The 17,305-nt window shown below is 43.8% G+C and overlaps 1 protein-coding gene across 1 annotated transcript in view; it reads right to left on the bottom strand.

Moving 5' to 3' along the window:
* Positions 1-17,305, bottom strand: part of KCNH6 (potassium voltage-gated channel subfamily H member 6) — a 41,519-nt gene that overhangs the window by 11,402 nt on the left and 12,812 nt on the right. The window contains exons 5-8 of the mRNA XM_036757135.1: positions 11,334-11,759; positions 6,773-7,172; positions 4,404-4,603; positions 2,025-2,250 (exon numbers count right to left, since the gene is read on the bottom strand). Coding sequence (XP_036613030.1) covers positions 2,025-2,250; positions 4,404-4,603; positions 6,773-7,172; positions 11,334-11,759 — 1,252 coding nt within the window. The remainder of the gene's footprint in view (positions 1-2,024; positions 2,251-4,403; positions 4,604-6,772; positions 7,173-11,333; positions 11,760-17,305) is intronic.

Raw genomic sequence — 17,305 nt, 5'->3', positions numbered from 1 at the left:
CTACATACAAACAGTCATGAATACATAATACAGTCAGACATACATACAGTTATAGATGCATATAGGCATACAGCCAGGCATACATGCAGTCATAGATGCATACAGGCATACGGTCAGGCATAATACAGCCAAGCATATGTACGTGCATATACAATATAGTCACGAATATATAATACAGTCAGGTATATACCCAGTCATGCACACACATGCATAAATTTACACAGTCATACATGTACACACATAGTCATGCATACATATAGTCACACATACACATATAGTCAGGCACACATGCATAGTCATGCATACATAATATAGTCAGATACACATACAGTCATACATACACAACAGAGTCATGGAAAGAGTCATACATACATACATACGTACATACTTATAAACATATGAAAATGTGGTACAGGGGAAAAGGCACTGATTTGGGTTCAAAGCCTGCCTCTGCTGCTTACCCATGTGATTTTGGGAAAGGCACTTCACTTCCCCAAGCCCCAGTATACTCATTTGCTTAAAATGTGGGCATTGGATCATATGGCCTCTGAAGACCCTTCCTACTCTATATCAATGGTTTTCTGATCCTACATCTTCTTTATTTCCCTGCTTCCGTCCCTCCCCTCCCATTTCCAGTCCAGTGGAAAGAACACTGGACAGACAAGGAGTCAGGAATCTTGGTTCTAGTCTTGGCTCTCAAACAAGAAGAACTGTGTGACTGCTTAAGGCACTTCACCTCTCACCTTCCTTAACTGTTAAAAAAAACAAAAACAAAAGCCTTGAAACCTTCAGGGATCTGTGATTGCATCAGCGTGATCCCTTCCTCCATCAGTACGGACCACAACCCTTATGTGCCTCAGCCGATGGTCTTTGTAAGTGGCTGTGACCAAAAAACCCCCTATTTCTGGGCAACTAAACTTCTGGGGATGATCTTTCTCACTGGGAAAAAATATAATACTTTAAAGCACTCTATGAACAGGACCTGCGATTATGTGGGCAGCCTGGCAGAGTGATACAGTATGCTATTTGAGGTGAGGAAGAAGATCTGGACTCAAATCCCATCTTGGACATATACTATATACTGGGTTCAAATCCTATCTCTGACATATACTTGACTTGGGGGCAAGCTTCTTGTGTGACCTTGGACAAGTGACTTAACCTTTCTGAGTCTGTTAAATAACTGTCCTAGGACTTGCCTGTTAAGTCATAAATGCTGCCATTTGGTAGAGTACCATAGTGGTAGCATTTATGACTTAACAGGTAAGTCCTAGGAGAGTTCCCAATATTGACAAAGTCCCAGATTATTTGTGTATTGTTTTTATGCACAGTTTACTTACATATATATGTATATATGTGTATATATATATGCAGCATAATGTAATGGATAGAGAAGCCATAGAGCATGAGCTGACTGTGAATATAGGAACCCCTTCTGAGACATCTCCAACAAATGGACTTCTACCCTTTGTGTGAAGAGGGAGGACCCCCTAACTTCCGTCCCATTTTAGGGTTGGCTCTGATTTTGGGGAATTTTTCCCTTATGAAATCTGCAATTCCCACCCATTGTTTCTAGTTCTGGCCTCTCAGCCAAGCTAAACAAATCCAATTTCTCTTTCATATAATAGATCTTCAAATACTTGAAGATAGTTATCACATTCATACTTTCCTTCTCTCCCCACTCTTTTCTATTTTAGGCTAAACACTCCCAGTTCCCTCTATTAATCCTTATATGATATGATTTCAAGGATTTCAACCATGACGGGGGAAACCGCCCAATAAGACTCGTCTCTTCTCAGAGGAAGCCCCAACATTTTTGACATATGTGATGCTGCCCCGAATGACAGAGAGTTCTGGCCAGACATAGGCATGGGGCAGATGCCAGGACATGTTCTCTAGGAATGCAAGACCACACTGGGGGGGGGGTGGGAGACTAAAAGGGGCCACTCTTTCTCTTGGCCCACTGAGTTCCCTGTCTTGGGCTGCCTGGCCCACCCCACCTAGAATGGCCACAACAATGTCCTCACGCAGAATCTCAATGGAGCCTCTGGAAATGAAGTAGAGTGTGGTCAGCACATCCCCATAATGCACCAGTGTGTCCCCTGGAGGTGCATGTGTGGTCTTGAACCTCATGGCCAAGGCGCGAAGGCAGCCCTTGCTGGCACCCTGGAAAGCCTGGCAGTGTTGCAGCAGAGAACGGTTCAGATGCAAGCATATGTCGGCCTGCAAGCACTCAGGAAAACCCTTCAGCACCTGTGGAATAGGGTAAAGGGGGGCAGGGGAACAGGATCAGGGGTGACAGAAAAAGTGGGGTTAGGAAGGAGAGCCTGGTCTTTAGGGAAAAGTTCCCAGGAATGGATTTGGGCAATTTTTGGGGTCACTGCCGATCAGAGGAAGTCGTCAGTCCTGAGGGAACCCTAGGGAACGGTACATCAGTTTTAGAGTTTGGAGTGTTTTGGGGAAGAGACTAAACCAGAGCCCTCAAGAAAGGGAGGAGAGGGAAAGAAATTAGAAAAAAGAGGGAAGGGTAGTAGAAATCTCCAGGATTCCTTGGTCAAACTCTGAGCTTTATAGGCACCTACTACCCTCTACTTCCATCCCTGGGGGAAAAAAGGGCAAAAATATTAGGAATAGACACAGAATGGGAATTTTTTTTGTTGGAAGGGCTCTTCATGACCCCATTTGGGGCTTTCTTGGCAAAGATACTAGAGTGATTTGCCATTTTCTTCTCCACCTTATCTTGCAGCTGAGGAAACTGAGGCAAACAGTCACTTGCCCAGGGTCACACAGCTAGTAAGTGTCTGAGGCCAGATTTGAACTCAGGAAGATGAATCTTCCTAACTTCAAGCCCAGCACTCTATCTACTGCACCACCTAGCTGCCCCCAAACTGTGGAGTATCTTATCATAACTAGGAGCAAAGAAGAAATAGGAATAGTTCTCTCCCTCACACCTTAACTCCAGCTACTCACTTGCCTTCTCTTCTATCATATTCACTCATTCATTCATTTATTATGGACCTACTGTGTGTGCAGAACACTATAGAAGGTACCAGGGATGTGGGAGTGATATAAAGTTAAGATCTTAACACCTCACTCCTCTACCTCCTCCTCACTCACATTCATTTACTCATTCAAAGGAAGAAAACGCTTTGCCTATCTTAAAGAGCTAAGTGGCTGCCTTTTTTGCCCTTAATTAAATAGAATCAAAACATTTCAGACTTGCTAGCAAGTCCCCACTATGGTATTTCAAGGCATGTGACTCTAAAAGGAACCTCCCTTCTCTTTTAACTATAAAATCTACCATCATCAGTGCTAGCCTCTTTGCACCTTCTCTCAACTCCTAATCTTTAAATTTGATCAACAAAGAAAATGACCATTGGTGAAATAATTAGCTTGAGGTCATAGAGGTAATTAATAGCAGAGGTGATATTTGAACTCAGGTCCTTTGACTCCAAATCCATGAAGTATCTAAGACAGAGGACTCTGATGATGATGGTAATGCTTGATAGATCTCCTCCTTGCAGGGTACCTGCCCGGGTTTGGGGAGTAAAGAGATTATATCTTTAAACTTTCAAAAAGGAGAGTTCAAAGATTCTATTCTGCCTAAAGGAGGAAAGAAACTCTCAGAGATATGGGATACATCTCTAGTTACTAGACTGTCACAAAAAATGCTGTAAGCAAAATCTAGAGCCCTGGCTCCTGGGCTATGGCTTTTGCCGTAGTACTGTTATTTTTGTACCCACCAAGCTCTCCAAGAAAGTCCAAGTTGAAATTTCCTCAGTTCCCTTTGGTAAGTCATGGCTGGGCTGACTGGGCCATAAGCATAGCACTAAACAGGGTCAACATGTGGATTTGGTCAGAGCACACTACCAATATAGATAAGTAATGTAACTTATGGTCTCAGGGAGTTGTACTGAGAGGTGAATTGCCCACGGTCACACAGCCAGTATGTCAGAGGAAGGACTAGAACCCAGGTTTTCCTAAGGCCAGCTCTCGACTACATACCTCTCACTACGTCCATATCATAAATAAAACCCAACCTTCGATAATTTTCAAGGTGAAGAAAAATTTTCTTCCAGAGGGTAATAGTTTTTTTGGCGTGTTTTTATTTTCATACCAAGGCTCCTGGTTCAGCGAATGAACCATCATGTCTTAGTAGTACCGTCAAGGAGCATGAACAAACAAAAAACCATTTGAACAGATGGCTCAAGAAAAAATACTCAGTGTGTGCTTACTAATTGTTTTCACCTCATTTAGTTTAGACATTATCTGAAGCTTGTTTTTTTTTAGCTATCACCATTATATTATATACAGTCAGTATACCTTGCCCCACACCCCCACCTGAATACTTCCTTCACTTTCCTACCTTCTTACTGTACCTCGCTGTGTCCAGCTTCCCAACTTACCGCATTCATATCGATACCATTTGTGTAGGACCAAGCATGCTGAAAATACTCCTCAAGGCGCTGACGTAGTGGATTGGGGATCTGGTGGAATCGGATGAACTCCTTGACCCGAAGCATCTGGGTATGATAGCGAGCAGTACCCGAGTAGAGCCTCTGAATGATAGCGGACACGTTGCCAAAGATACTGGCATACATGAGGGCTGAGGGGAGAAGCAGAGGGTGAGCTCCCGATACTCAGCGGCCTCAACAGCCTGGGTTGTGGGGGGTCGAGGGTAAGCTCCTAGACCCACTGAAGCACTCTTCCTTCAGGCCCTCTGCAACTTCAAACAACTCCTCCATGGCAGCACCATAACTAGTTCATTTTGCACCCAAGGCAAAGAATATAATTTTGCCAACAGTTTGCCTCCGTAACCTAAAGGCATGTCTTACTTGGGACAAGTGTAGACTTTTTATCGGGAAGTGTTTTCCAACCCTTCTCTATTCTAGTGCCTTCCCTCTGTTAGTTATTTCCCATTACTTTGCTTTGTTTCTCTCTCCCCATTAGATTGTAAGCTCCTAAAAGGCAGGAATTGTTTTTTGCCTCTTTATGTATTCCTAGCAGAATTGAAATGGCTCAAAGGAAGTGCAGGATGCACAAATTTAGAGAATCTACCCCAAATATGCACTTGGACTATTTGTGCCCAACCTGTGGTAGACCCTTCTGAGCTTGTGTTGGTCTGATCAGCCACAGTCCGACACGTTGAAACTTGACTGTAGAGCACAGTGATGCCATTTTGGTCCTCTTCAATGAAGGACAATAACCACCATCACCATATCCCTAGCACTTAGGACGGTGCCTGGTACATAGTAGGCACTTTAAAAATGTTGTTTACTTGATTGATTTTTTTCTTTATTTTGTATGTTCCTCATCTTTGGGCATCTGAGACAAGTGCCTAAAGCCCTTGTAACAGTCTTGTTGCTCAGGTTTTCTGAGGCTATTTTTTTTAGGTTCCCAAAGAGTTTCCTTGGAGCCAGGTACCTTCAGGGCTCCATTCTTCCCAGGTTCCCACGGAGACTGAGGAACAAAAAGTCAGGGACTACTTTCAACCACTTTGGTGAAACAAAAGACCCTATGGATTCCTTAATGTAAGTTTCACTTCCACTTGTGACCTTTTAGCCCTCCAAAAATAACAAACAGAAAAAACCCTACCTTCCCCATAGCACACTAACTTTCCAATTCACTTGGAAAGTTTTTTGGCTGAAAATCACTATGAGTAATTGGTATTTCCTCTTCCTTCTCCTGTCCTCTCTCCTGGGATCTCCTGGTCTAGAAATACTTTGATTCAAGGAAAAAGGAAAACAAAAGGGGGAAAAATATTTTCTTCCGATTGTGTACATTTTGTTCTTAGCCTATTCAAAATCTCTTTTCCTGAAATTTTATCTTCAACTCTGCCAAACATGATATTGTAAATAAACCAAATTATACACAATAAGTTACAGGTGCTACATTTACAATTCAGGATTAGGGGTGGTGGTGGTGGTGGTGGTGGTGGTGGTGATGATGGTAGGGGTGGTGGTGGTGGTGGTGGTTGTGGTCGTGGAGGAACCAACAAACAAAATGATTTTTAAATATTTAAAGGGCACAAACAAAAAGTATTGAGAGATCACATGATATAGTGGACAGAAGGTTAGTCTTTGAGCTGGGAAGACCTAGATTCAAGCCCTATGTCAGTTATCTATTACCTGTTTGATTATGGACAAGTCCCTTACTTCTTGGAGTACTGATCAATTCTCTAAGACTTTAAGTTAAAGGTGAGTTGCTGATTTATATTGGTGGAAGTTATTTCTACATGCATCATATCAGAGGTCCAGACCAAAAAAATACATATACTTCAGTTCCCCCTTGTCCAACTTCCAATTCCCTCCCATATTTGTTGTTCCCCCTTCATTTGGGAAATGCTTTCATCTCTATCCCAGAAAACAGCACACCTTGAGTAGTACTTGGTAATATCTCACAGACCAGTTGGAGGCTTCCTGCCCCTTCTTAACCCTCATCATATGACTGCCAGGGAAATTTTTCCTACTCTCAGGTCACCTTGGTCAGAATAAAAGATCCCACAGAACACCCAGGACTATCATTTCAAACCCAAATAACCACAAAAGAAGAACTTGCCTGAATCAGTGGGAAGAATGAAGCTTTTTTTTTATGAGGACTCCATCTCAGAAACAAAGATATGGACACTGACATACTACCAGGGACCAGTTTCAAGGCTTTGCCTAACCACCATTGTGAGAACCATCCCCAAGGGAGTAAGTGGGGAGAGGGTGAGCAGAGAACAGGGAGGAACAGGAGGGAGGAAGTCTTTCCCCCACTGGGAGCCCTCACTCACAGCCAATGAGCATGACACAGATGGAGAAGATCTTCTCGGGGTTGGTGTTGGGGGATACGTTGCCGAAGCCCACGCTGGTGAGACTGCTGAAGGTGAAATAGAGAGCTGTGACATACTTGTCTTTGATGGAGGGGCCTGAACCGAGGTCACTGTCATTGTAGCGCTTGCCAATCTGGTCTCCCAGGTTGTCAAGCCATCCAATCTTGTGTTCCAGGTAGGGGCGCTCCACATTGCCAATAGCATACCAGATGCAGGCCAGCCAGTGGGCGATGAGGGCAAAGGTGCACATGAGGAGGAAGAGCACAGCTGCGCCATACTCTGAGTAGCGGTCTAGCTTCCGGGCCACTCGCACCAACCGCAGCAGCCTTGCTGTCTTTAGAAGCCCAATCAGTGTTGTAGTCTGGGGTAAAGGTAAAGGTGAAAGATAAAGGGGCTTGCTAAAGGCATTGGGCAAGCATCCCAGAGCAACAATACCTCAGTGCAATCACTCATTTCCTCCTTCACCCACTCACTCAATCGATTTCAACAACACATTGTTCAAACACCCGGTATATTTGCAAAGCCCTGTTTAGGGCATAGGGGATCCAGAGATGAAAACTGACCCAGTCTTTGTGCTCAAGTGTCTTACAATCTACTAGAGATAATAACATATCTACACAAATAAATAGGATACTAGGTAGAATATGATATGGGGATAAGGAAAGCTAGGAAAAGTGCCAAGAGAAATTTGAGGATGCAAAGGGAAGGGAGGGGAGGCGATCATAGACAGGTTGATGGAGGAGGTGAGAGATGAGTCAGGCCTTAAAGGAAGAGAGGTGGCATTCCACAGATGGAATTGGGCAGGAGAGTCTATCCTAGACAGAGGGACCTTCTTAACCAATGGACTGGGACGGGAGAGAGCAGGATGAGACTGAGGGATGGAGAGTATTTCACTGTGACTAGAATGTAGGCAATGTGAAGGGGAATGATGTGAGACAAGGCTGGACTGGTAGGTGGGAGCTAGACTGTGAAACACCTGAATGATGGGATAAGGAGTTTAAACTTTAGTTCATTAATTCATTTGCTGATTCATTCATTCACTCACTTATTCACTCGTTCAATAGCTGCCATCCACTGACTCAGTAAAGAAGAATTCAAGTGGCATATTTTATATACTCAACCCTGTACTAAGCTCATGGGAGGACATGAAAGAAGTAGAAGGCGGGGAAGGGAAAGGGAAGAGAACAAGCATTTATTAAGTGCCTACTATGTGCCAGTCACTGTACCAAGTGCTTTACAAATATTATCTCATTTGACAACCCTGGCAGGTAGGTGCTTATTAGTCTTCCCATTTTATGGTTGAGAAAACTGAGGCAGGCAGAGATTAAGTAACTTGCCCAGGGTCACTCGGCTCATAAGTGTCCGAGGTCAGATTTGATCTCAGATCTTCCAGGCCCCGAACGGGTCGAGGCCCAGCACCACCTAGCTGATATATCTTGTGGTCGTTGTTCAGTCGTTCAGTCATGTCTGACGCTCTGTTACCCTATATGGGGTTTTCTTAGCAAGTGGGTTAAGGTTAACAGAGATTAAATGAATTGCCCAGGGTCACACAGCCAGATTGTATCTGAAGCCAGATTTGAACTCAGGTCTTCCTGATTCCAGGCCCAGAGCCACCTAGCTGCCTCAGCTGCTGTATCTACCATTGAGGAAATTATAATCTAGTTGGGAGGAGATGAAACAGAAATGATAGAAAGTATTTCTTTTCAATCTTTTCAGTCTTAACCGATTCTTTGTGACCCCATGTGGGGTTTTCTTGGCAAAGATACTAGAGTGGTTTGCCATTTCCTTCTCCAGATAGAAACTATAAGAAAAGTTATAATGCAATAGGTGAGGCTGTAGATAATAATGTAAGCACTTACGTTAGTGCTGGGATGTAGCAAGACATAATAAATTAGAGGGGAAGACTTGAACTCCTGTATTCAAATCCTGCCTCAGACACTTATAGCTGTAAGGCCACATAAGCAAGACTCTTTACTTTGATGAGGTTCAGTCAAACATCTAAGACTCATCGACCAGGTTCTAGCTACGTTGTGATCCGAACAGCTTACACATAACTATGTTAGGGCTTAAGGGGCATAGGGTAGAAGTTTAATCAGAGTGGGGTAGTTTGGGAACACTTTTCAGAGGAAGTGAATTCAAAACTTACATTTTTCCTTCCTAGGTCATAGAGCGAGTGTGGTTTAAGAGGCTGAGAGCTGGGATGGTGGAAAACTAAGGGCCTTGCACCTTCTATATCCTGGAAATAGGAGCTTGGGGAAGGGGTGGGGGAGGGCAGGATAGAATTCTGGTCCCCTGCGCCTGCTGGAAACCTGCTGTTTGCCCTACCCCTGGAAGGAGGAGCACAGTCTTATAAAAATTGTTGTCAGTAGTACTGAAGCTGTCTGCAATAACTCCTAAGGAAAACAAAAAAGGGTATTGTTTAAATTATGTATGTTATGGATAATGTGCATGAGTTTTGTATGATGGGTATCGTATTTCTTGCCTTCTCAATTGGTGGGGGTGGGGAGTGGTAGGAGGGAGAGAACTTGAAACTGAGAATAACAATTAAAAATAAAATTTAAAAAAATGAACTATATGTGTTAGGGACAAGTGGAGGATCTTGCTCTAGGATCGGTGAGAATGACTAGTCAGCTCCATTTTGATTCTGTGTTGTCTTCTGAGGACAATGATCTTAGAACTGGGAAAGGATAGAATAAAAATGTTTAGCATGAGTGGAAGACTAAGATAAATGGGGAGGTGATTGGGAAACACCAATTTGAGATGTGTTTTTTAAAATTTTTTTTAACTTTCAAAAAAGTTTAGAAACCTGAGGCAACTCATAGATATGACTGATGAACTTTGAAACAGTTTGGGGAGCGAGAGAGTTGCTGAAAGACTGGAGAAAGGCAAATTTCCTAATTTTTGGAAAAAGGAAGAGGTTGTATGCTGCAAATTATAGACCAAGAATGCTGACTTCTGTGCCTGGAAAAATTAACCTGGGGTTAAGAAGGATTCTTAACTCAGGGTCTGTACTTGATTTTTAAGATATTTTGATAATATTATTGGTATTCTTTGTAATCTTTGGTATTTTATTTAATGCATTTAAAAACATTATTCTGAGAAGGGGTCCATAGACTTTACCAGACTACCAAAGGGGTCCAGGACACAAAAAGGTTAAGTATTCATGTTTTAGAATATATTATTAAGCGAATATGGGAGTATGGGAACAGGGGAGCACTTAGGGGCAGCCAGGTGGTGCAGTGGATAGAACACCAGGCCTGTAGTCAGGAAGACCTGAGTTCAGATCTGGCCTCAGACACTTACTAGCTACGTGACCCTAAGCAAGTCACTTAAGCTCGGTTTACCTCAATCCACTGGAGAAGGAAACGGCAAACCACTCCAGTGACTTTGCCCAAGAAAACAACAAAAAGGGGTCACAAAGAGTAGGACGCAACTGAAATGACTCATCAGCAACCACGACAACAAGCATTTGAAAGAGTTTCTCAGGCCATGTTTATGAATAAGATGGAAAGATACGAGAGCAGTTAAGTGGTTTCTTTTTTAAGCTGGGTGAATGACTGGACCCATATGGTCAACAATGAGCACATACGAACTTAGAGGGAGGTCTTAGTAGTGTGTCAGGGATCTATTCTTGACCTGTGCTTTTCAGTATTTTTATCAATAACTTGGATGAGTACACATACGCTTGTTGAATTTGTGGATGATGCAAAGTTTAGAGGGAAAGTTGACATATTGTCTGGATGACAGTGCCTGGTACATAGTAGGTGCTTAATAAATGCTTATAGATTGTTTGACAGATTCTAGGTCCAAAAAAGATTTTGACAAGCTAATATCATGAGCCAAATAAAATTTGGAAGGCAGCAGAGTATTACGAAAACTGTGCTTGATTGGAAGTTCATGTCCCCCCTTTGCCACTTATGGTCTATGTGAAATTCATTTCACATCCTTTGGTCTTAGTTTCCTTTTCTGAGAAATTAAGGGACTGGACTAGGTAGCCTCTGAGGTCCCTTCTAGCACTAAATCTATGATCATATGAATAAGATGAAATTTAATGGGGATAAATGCAAAGTACTGGCCTGAGTCCTTAAGTACTTTGTCCACTGGCCTAGAATCTGAAAACTATAGTTAATTGGCTTTGGAAAAGGTATAGAATCCTGCCAAATGTGGATTAACAACACTAAGCAACACGTGGGTGACAAAAAAAGGACCCTTAGAGATGTCTAGAGTGTTTGAAAGAAGGCATCATATTGTAGTGGAGAGGATATTAGATGAGAAATCAGGAGACCAGCACAGAAACTATGCTATTTACTTGCTTTATGAATTCATTTTCTGGACCTCAGTTCTCCTGTTTATAAAATGGGAATATTTTATGATCTCTAAGATACTTTATCAATTTAATATTTTATGAGCAGATTATGGAGGAAACCCTACGGAGGAAACCCTAGGAACATAATAGATGTGTCTCATGACAGCCAAGGGAGGTTGGTAACCTGGTATCTTTCCTGGGGCAGGTATCTCTCACCTCATCGGAACCAGTGTGGAAGATGAGAAGATCAAAGGGAATCGCAGCCACCATGTCGATGAGAAACCAGCCCTTGAAATAGTGCACAGCGATCTTGCCTGGGTGGCTGACCACTTCATCATTGGAATTGACATAAGTGGTTCGGAAGTTGATGACAATGTCCACGATGAACATAATATCCACGATGAGCTCCACCACGGTGAGGGGGTTACAGGAGTAGCCACAGTTCCAGTGTCTGGACTCCTCTTGATCATTGAGTAGGAAGGCAGCTGAATAGGGGGTGAAGACAGCTGTGTAGATGACCAAAAGCAGGATCAGCCAGTCCCACACAGCTTTGAAGGGACTGTAATGCAGGATGGTCCATCGGTGAATTCGGGGAGCCTGTAGCTTGTACTCAGGAAGCACATCCGCACCCAGGGACAAGACCTATGTGGGAAGAACAAAGGAACAGGGTCTGGATTGGAGTGGGTTCAATGAATGGCCTCTGTGGCAGAGAGGAAATCTATGAAAGGTGAGCGTGAGGAGAGAAAGCACGGGAAGGGAAGGAGTCTGTGAAGGGTAAGTGTGACGGGACAAAATCTAGGAGAGGATGGAGTCTAAGAGGAGTGAGTATTAGTGAGGAGCAAATGTGAAGGACGGGGTTGGTGAGTGGTGAGTGTGAAGGAATAATGATGATAATAGCATTTATGTGGTGCTTTAAATTTTGCAAAGTGCTTTCCAAATATTATTGCATTTTATCTTCTCAACAACCCCAGAAGGTAGGAGGTATTATTAGTCCCATTTTACAGGTGAGGAAACTGAGGCAGGCAGCATTGAAATGATTTGCCCAGGATCACATAGTAAATATCTGAGTCCAGATTTGAACTCAGGTCTTCCTAACTCCAGGTCCAGTGTTCTATCCACTGGACAGGGTCTATAAGAGACGAGGGAAGGAATCTCTGTCGGAGGATGGATATTAAAAGGAGTGAATATTAGTGTGGGGTTAATTCGAAGGGATGGTGTCTGTGAGGGATGAGGTCGATGTCGGGATAAGTCAATGAGGGGTTAAGTAGGTAGGGATAGGATCAGTGAGGCTTTAGTGTGAGGGTGGTCCTTTTGCTACACCCAGCCTTCTACCCAGATGAGTTAGAAGCAGAATTCAGTTGTGCCATCCCTTAAGAAAAGCTGACCTTTTCAATACCAAACTGATTTTAATAAACACAGATGAATGTTCACATTTATAAAAGGAGGCGTTGCTTTACAGGATTCACTAGACAGCTCCTTTAAATAGAGCATTTTAAATCAGGTGTGATAGATAGAAATTCAGTCTTCACCCTACTTTTCATAAACACTTCTGCTCTGTAAAGCAAGTCACTTAATCCATATGGATCAGCCTGTTAAAGTCATCCCACATATGCACGTATGTATGTACCTATGTGGGTGTGTGTTCGTGCACACATCAAATCTGAGCTTCATTCCTCTGCTCCCCACCTCTCATATTTCCCCCACCCCCGCCATCTCTTTCACAGCCCACACAAATCTGATGGAGAGAAATGGAAAAGACAGTTAGGATCAGGGAGTCAAACAGCGGGGGCTTGCCCTAGCTCTCCAAGCCAAGAAAGCTAGACAATGAACTACATGATGGTGGGCAAAGTGGCAGCTAGGGACAAACAATAGTTAGAGAGATGATGGTGATGCGTAGAATAATCCAGCTATAGGTACAGTCATTCAAGGAGAGGGGCAGCCTGTGCTCCAGACAGTCTGACCCTAGATTCCATGGAAGGTTGGGAGGGAAAATAGATCCCAGTAGAGGGACACCATATTTGTGGGCTATTGGGGATGGTGGATTACTATGTGGTGATGAGGGCCGGCATAGCCCGAAAGCTGAAGTATGGCTTTACAGGGGTGGAAGTTGCCAAGCTAAGGAAGCACAATGATTGGGGAAGAAGCATGCCCCTTTGGATGTCAACACCCTGTGCAAAGATCCCATTCGTGCTGTTATAGTTTTGGTTCTGAGGAAGGAACCAAACTTATTTATTTTTGTATCTCCCTTAGCACTATAACCAGAATTCTGAACAGGGCAGGCACTCAAAAAGTGACAGATAAATGAATGAATAAATGAATGAACAAAGAAGTAGCATCCCTAAAGAGGAAAAGAGAATGGTATTAGCTAACCAAAAGAAATGCCAGGGAAGAACGTGGAACTTATCTACCCTCCTGGGGAGAGGACAGAATAAGCTACCAGGACATTGCATTTAGTACTGTCCTTGGAGTCTAGATTCCAAGGTCCCTTTGTGACCTTAGTAACTAAACCCCATTGGATGGAGATCCAAAATAGACCTGCTTCATGCTAAATCCTGCCTTATATAAAATGGCACCTTCTTTATGTCCTATACCATGAGATGCTGGTGTAATAAGAAAACTGGTAATAATAAGCCTGGCATTTCATAGAATCACAGTATGTCAGAGCTGGGAGGCACCTTAGAACTCATGTAGTCCTACCCTTTCATTTTACAGAAGAAGAAACTGAGGCACAGAGACTTTAATCCAATTCTCTCCTTTTACAGATAAGGAAACTGAAGGGAAATGATTCCATAATGCTCAGAGAATCATGTTACCTGAAGTAGTACATTCAAGGTCAAAATGCCCAGAGAGGATTACCTGACATGAGTCAGAAATGGCCCCAACACACTGGGGCTCAGGAAGGAAGGGCAGGAATGAGAAACTCTGCCATGAAATATGCCTGAAAATTAGGTCCTTTGTCTCCCAAAGGTTCCCTTGATCACTCAGGTGCTGCCCCTAAAGCATAGATCCAACCATTTTACACGTACCCTGTGGGTTCCCCCTTGCTCCCCCTCTTGATGGCTCACTTTTACCTGCAGGATCAAATATAAAATCCTCTATTTGGATTTTAAAGCCCTTTATAAACTGACTCCTTCTTGCCCTTCCAGTCTTCTAACACCTTCCTCTCCTCCATGGATCCAGTGAAGTTAGCCTCCTTGCAGTTTCTTATTGTAAGACACTCCATCTCTCACCTCCGTGAATTTTCCTAGGCTGTGCCCCATGCCTGGAATGCTCTCCCTCTTTATCTTTGTCTCTTACCTACCCTGGCTATCTTCAGATCCCAGCTAAAATCTTACCTTCTGGGAGAAGTGTTCTTCTCCATCCCCTTTAATGCTAATACCTTCCCTCTTTTGCTCATCTCCAATTTCTCCTGTATCTTGTTTGCACACAGTTGTTTGCATGTTGTTTCCTCATGATGTTGTGGGCTCCTTTAGAGCAGGAACTCTCTTGTCCTGTGCCTTTTTTATATCTCCAGCATTTATCACAATGCCTGACACATGATAGGCACCGAATAAGTGCTTGTCAACTTGACTTGATTTGCACCCCCATTCCCTGAAGCCATCAGCATGCTCACGTCTGCCTTTGCCCTGATTGTTTGTAGAGCTGACAACCTGGAATTTTGCTCTAAAGAGAAATATTTTCCTCCCCCCAATTTCCACCCCCAACCTACTGGAGTAGGCATGTGCTCTGCTCACCCCATCTGGGCATCTTCCTAGCACTTGTTCTTTAAGCGTCACTGAGTGCTGAGTGCTTCTCCCTCCGTCCCACCTCAGCATGAGATGGGGGCAGTGGAAAGTGAAAGAGAGAGATTTGGTGGGTGTGAGGAATAGGGCTAAAGAGATGTGGGACTAGAAGAGAGCATCATGGTGTAGACATGGAACTAGGCTCTGGATGGATGGATACAGGGAAGGAACTGATTTTTCCACTGCCTGACATGGTGGCCTCCAGAGTTAGATGGGAGGAGCCCCAGGATGGGAAAGAAACAAAAAAGTCCTCATGCCCAGAGCAAGAGCTCATCAACATTTATCTAATCACCCCTGTCATCTCTCTCATCCACCAGTGACCCTTCATCCACAGAGAGGCGGCCACTGCCAACAGCACCAATGATGGAAGTAACCCTGTTGCCTAGCAACTGAGGGTGATCAACCTGGTTTGGGGGGGTTTGTCATTCATCCTTCATTCTCAAAGAGGACCAATGATATCAGGTGGGTGATGTCTTGACTTGCAAGTGAATTGGATTTAAGTGATACAGAGCTGTGCAAGGTCATCAGACTTACCCTCTCCTACCCTAGTTCCCCCTCTCTGGGAGTTAGGAGAGAAGTGAGAGTCCCACCTGCTGATTGTTGCATACAGCCCCTTAGCTATTGGGTCATGGGGAGGAGAGGGGAAATTACTTGCCTGGGTCATAGGGTCCTAGAACACAGGTCTATCTAACTTGACCAAATAGCAAAGGGGCAGGATTAGGGCAATTTCCAAGGGTGGGGAGCAGAAGGCATTCCAACATAGATTCAGTTTAGTAGAAAATGTCAAGTTGTCCTGAAAAGTAGCTGGATGGTACATGCTTCATCTTATCACCCCTCTGCCCCACTGGCTTCCAACTCTGAAGTCAGACATTTCCTATCCTAGAGCACCATGATGCTGGGGAGAGAAAGTGAGACTTGCCAGTAAGAAATAGCTTCAGATCCTGATTCCAGCACGCATGAGCCACTTAACCATGACAAGCTGTGAAATATCCCCAAAATATCCTCAGTTTCCTCGTCCAAACTTCTTGATGGAAAGGATGATTTCATTTCCCATGTATTCTCAGCACCTAGCATAGTGCTTGGTACACAGCAAGTGCATAATAAGTGCTTGTTGACTGATCTGTAAAATTTGGATAATCGTACTTGCACGACCTATCCCACAGGGTTGTCGTGAGGAAAGTTAGAGCAGTGAATGTGGGATTTGGAGCCAGAAGACCTGGGCTTACATCTGGTTCTGCCTCTTACTGTTTGTATGAACTTGGGCAAGCCCCTTGTCATCTCTGAGTCTCAGCTTCCTCATCTACAAAGTGAGAAGGTTGGCTTCAGCTACCTCCCAACTCCAAATCTACGATCCCACGATCTGAAAGTTGGTAAATTATTAGAGGTAGGGCCTGGAGTCAGGAAGATCTGAGTTCAAATCTGGCCTGACACTTAGTAACTGTGTGACCCTGGGCAAGTCACTTCACCTCTGTTTGCCTCAGTTTCCTCATCTGTAAAATGGGGATAATAATAGCACCTACCTTCTAGGATCAACTGAGATAATCATTGTAAAATGTTGAGTACAGTGGCTGGCATACAGTAGGTGCTATATAAATGTCATCATTATGATTTATTATGACTATTATCTTCTCAGCACTCATTTGGAATTGCACTTGGCAGCCTCTAAGGTCTCTTCCAGCTCTAAATCGATGATCCTATTCTTTCCCAAAGACAAAGAGGATGGATCCAAGTTTGAAATCCGGGGGAAAAGGGGAGGCAGTTAAGGAGAGAACCCTGCCATTCCTTCCTCACCCTATTCCCCATTTCTCTTCTTACTTTCCCTGTTCCATCTCTTAGCTTCATCCTCACTCATTTCCATTGGAGGTGACAAGACGGTATCCCCTGGTCCCCTATATGATTCATTGTTTTCTCTATTCCTGAGAATAGCTCTTTCCTGGTAGTGGCCATGGCTGGCAGCCACCACCTTCTACTACCTTCCGACAGCCAAATGTTCCCTCCCATTTGATAACCTATTTGCTACCATCCTCTCCTTTTCCTTGTTCATCCCACTACCTCTGAAACCCAGAGATCAGGGTACTGGTGGTGGCCATATCCTGGAAGAGGGGCAGAAATTAAAATGTGGAGGCTTCAGATGAAGTTAACCCAAACTGGGTTAGTCCTGCAGAGTGTTCTCAGGAATAGAAACCCAGAAGATTGTCAGGGTGAATAAGGAAATGGCTCTTCTCCTCATCCCCCCTACCTTCATTCACACATACCATAGACTTATCCTATGTGAGACGATACTCTTCCCTTGGGGCCAGAGTTGAACATAGAACTGAGAACTGTCATGGGGATATTGGCTCAGCTGTCAAGATCAGTCCCTTGTGGGATTACTAGCATGGTACAATAGCCTTTGAGATACTTGAG

This window comes from Trichosurus vulpecula, chromosome 4 (genome assembly GCF_011100635.1).
Source record: "Trichosurus vulpecula isolate mTriVul1 chromosome 4, mTriVul1.pri, whole genome shotgun sequence".
Taxonomy (NCBI): Eukaryota; Metazoa; Chordata; class Mammalia; order Diprotodontia; family Phalangeridae; genus Trichosurus; species Trichosurus vulpecula.
The sequence above is the reverse complement of the archived record's forward strand: the minus strand, read 5'-3'. Positions and strand labels throughout refer to the sequence as shown.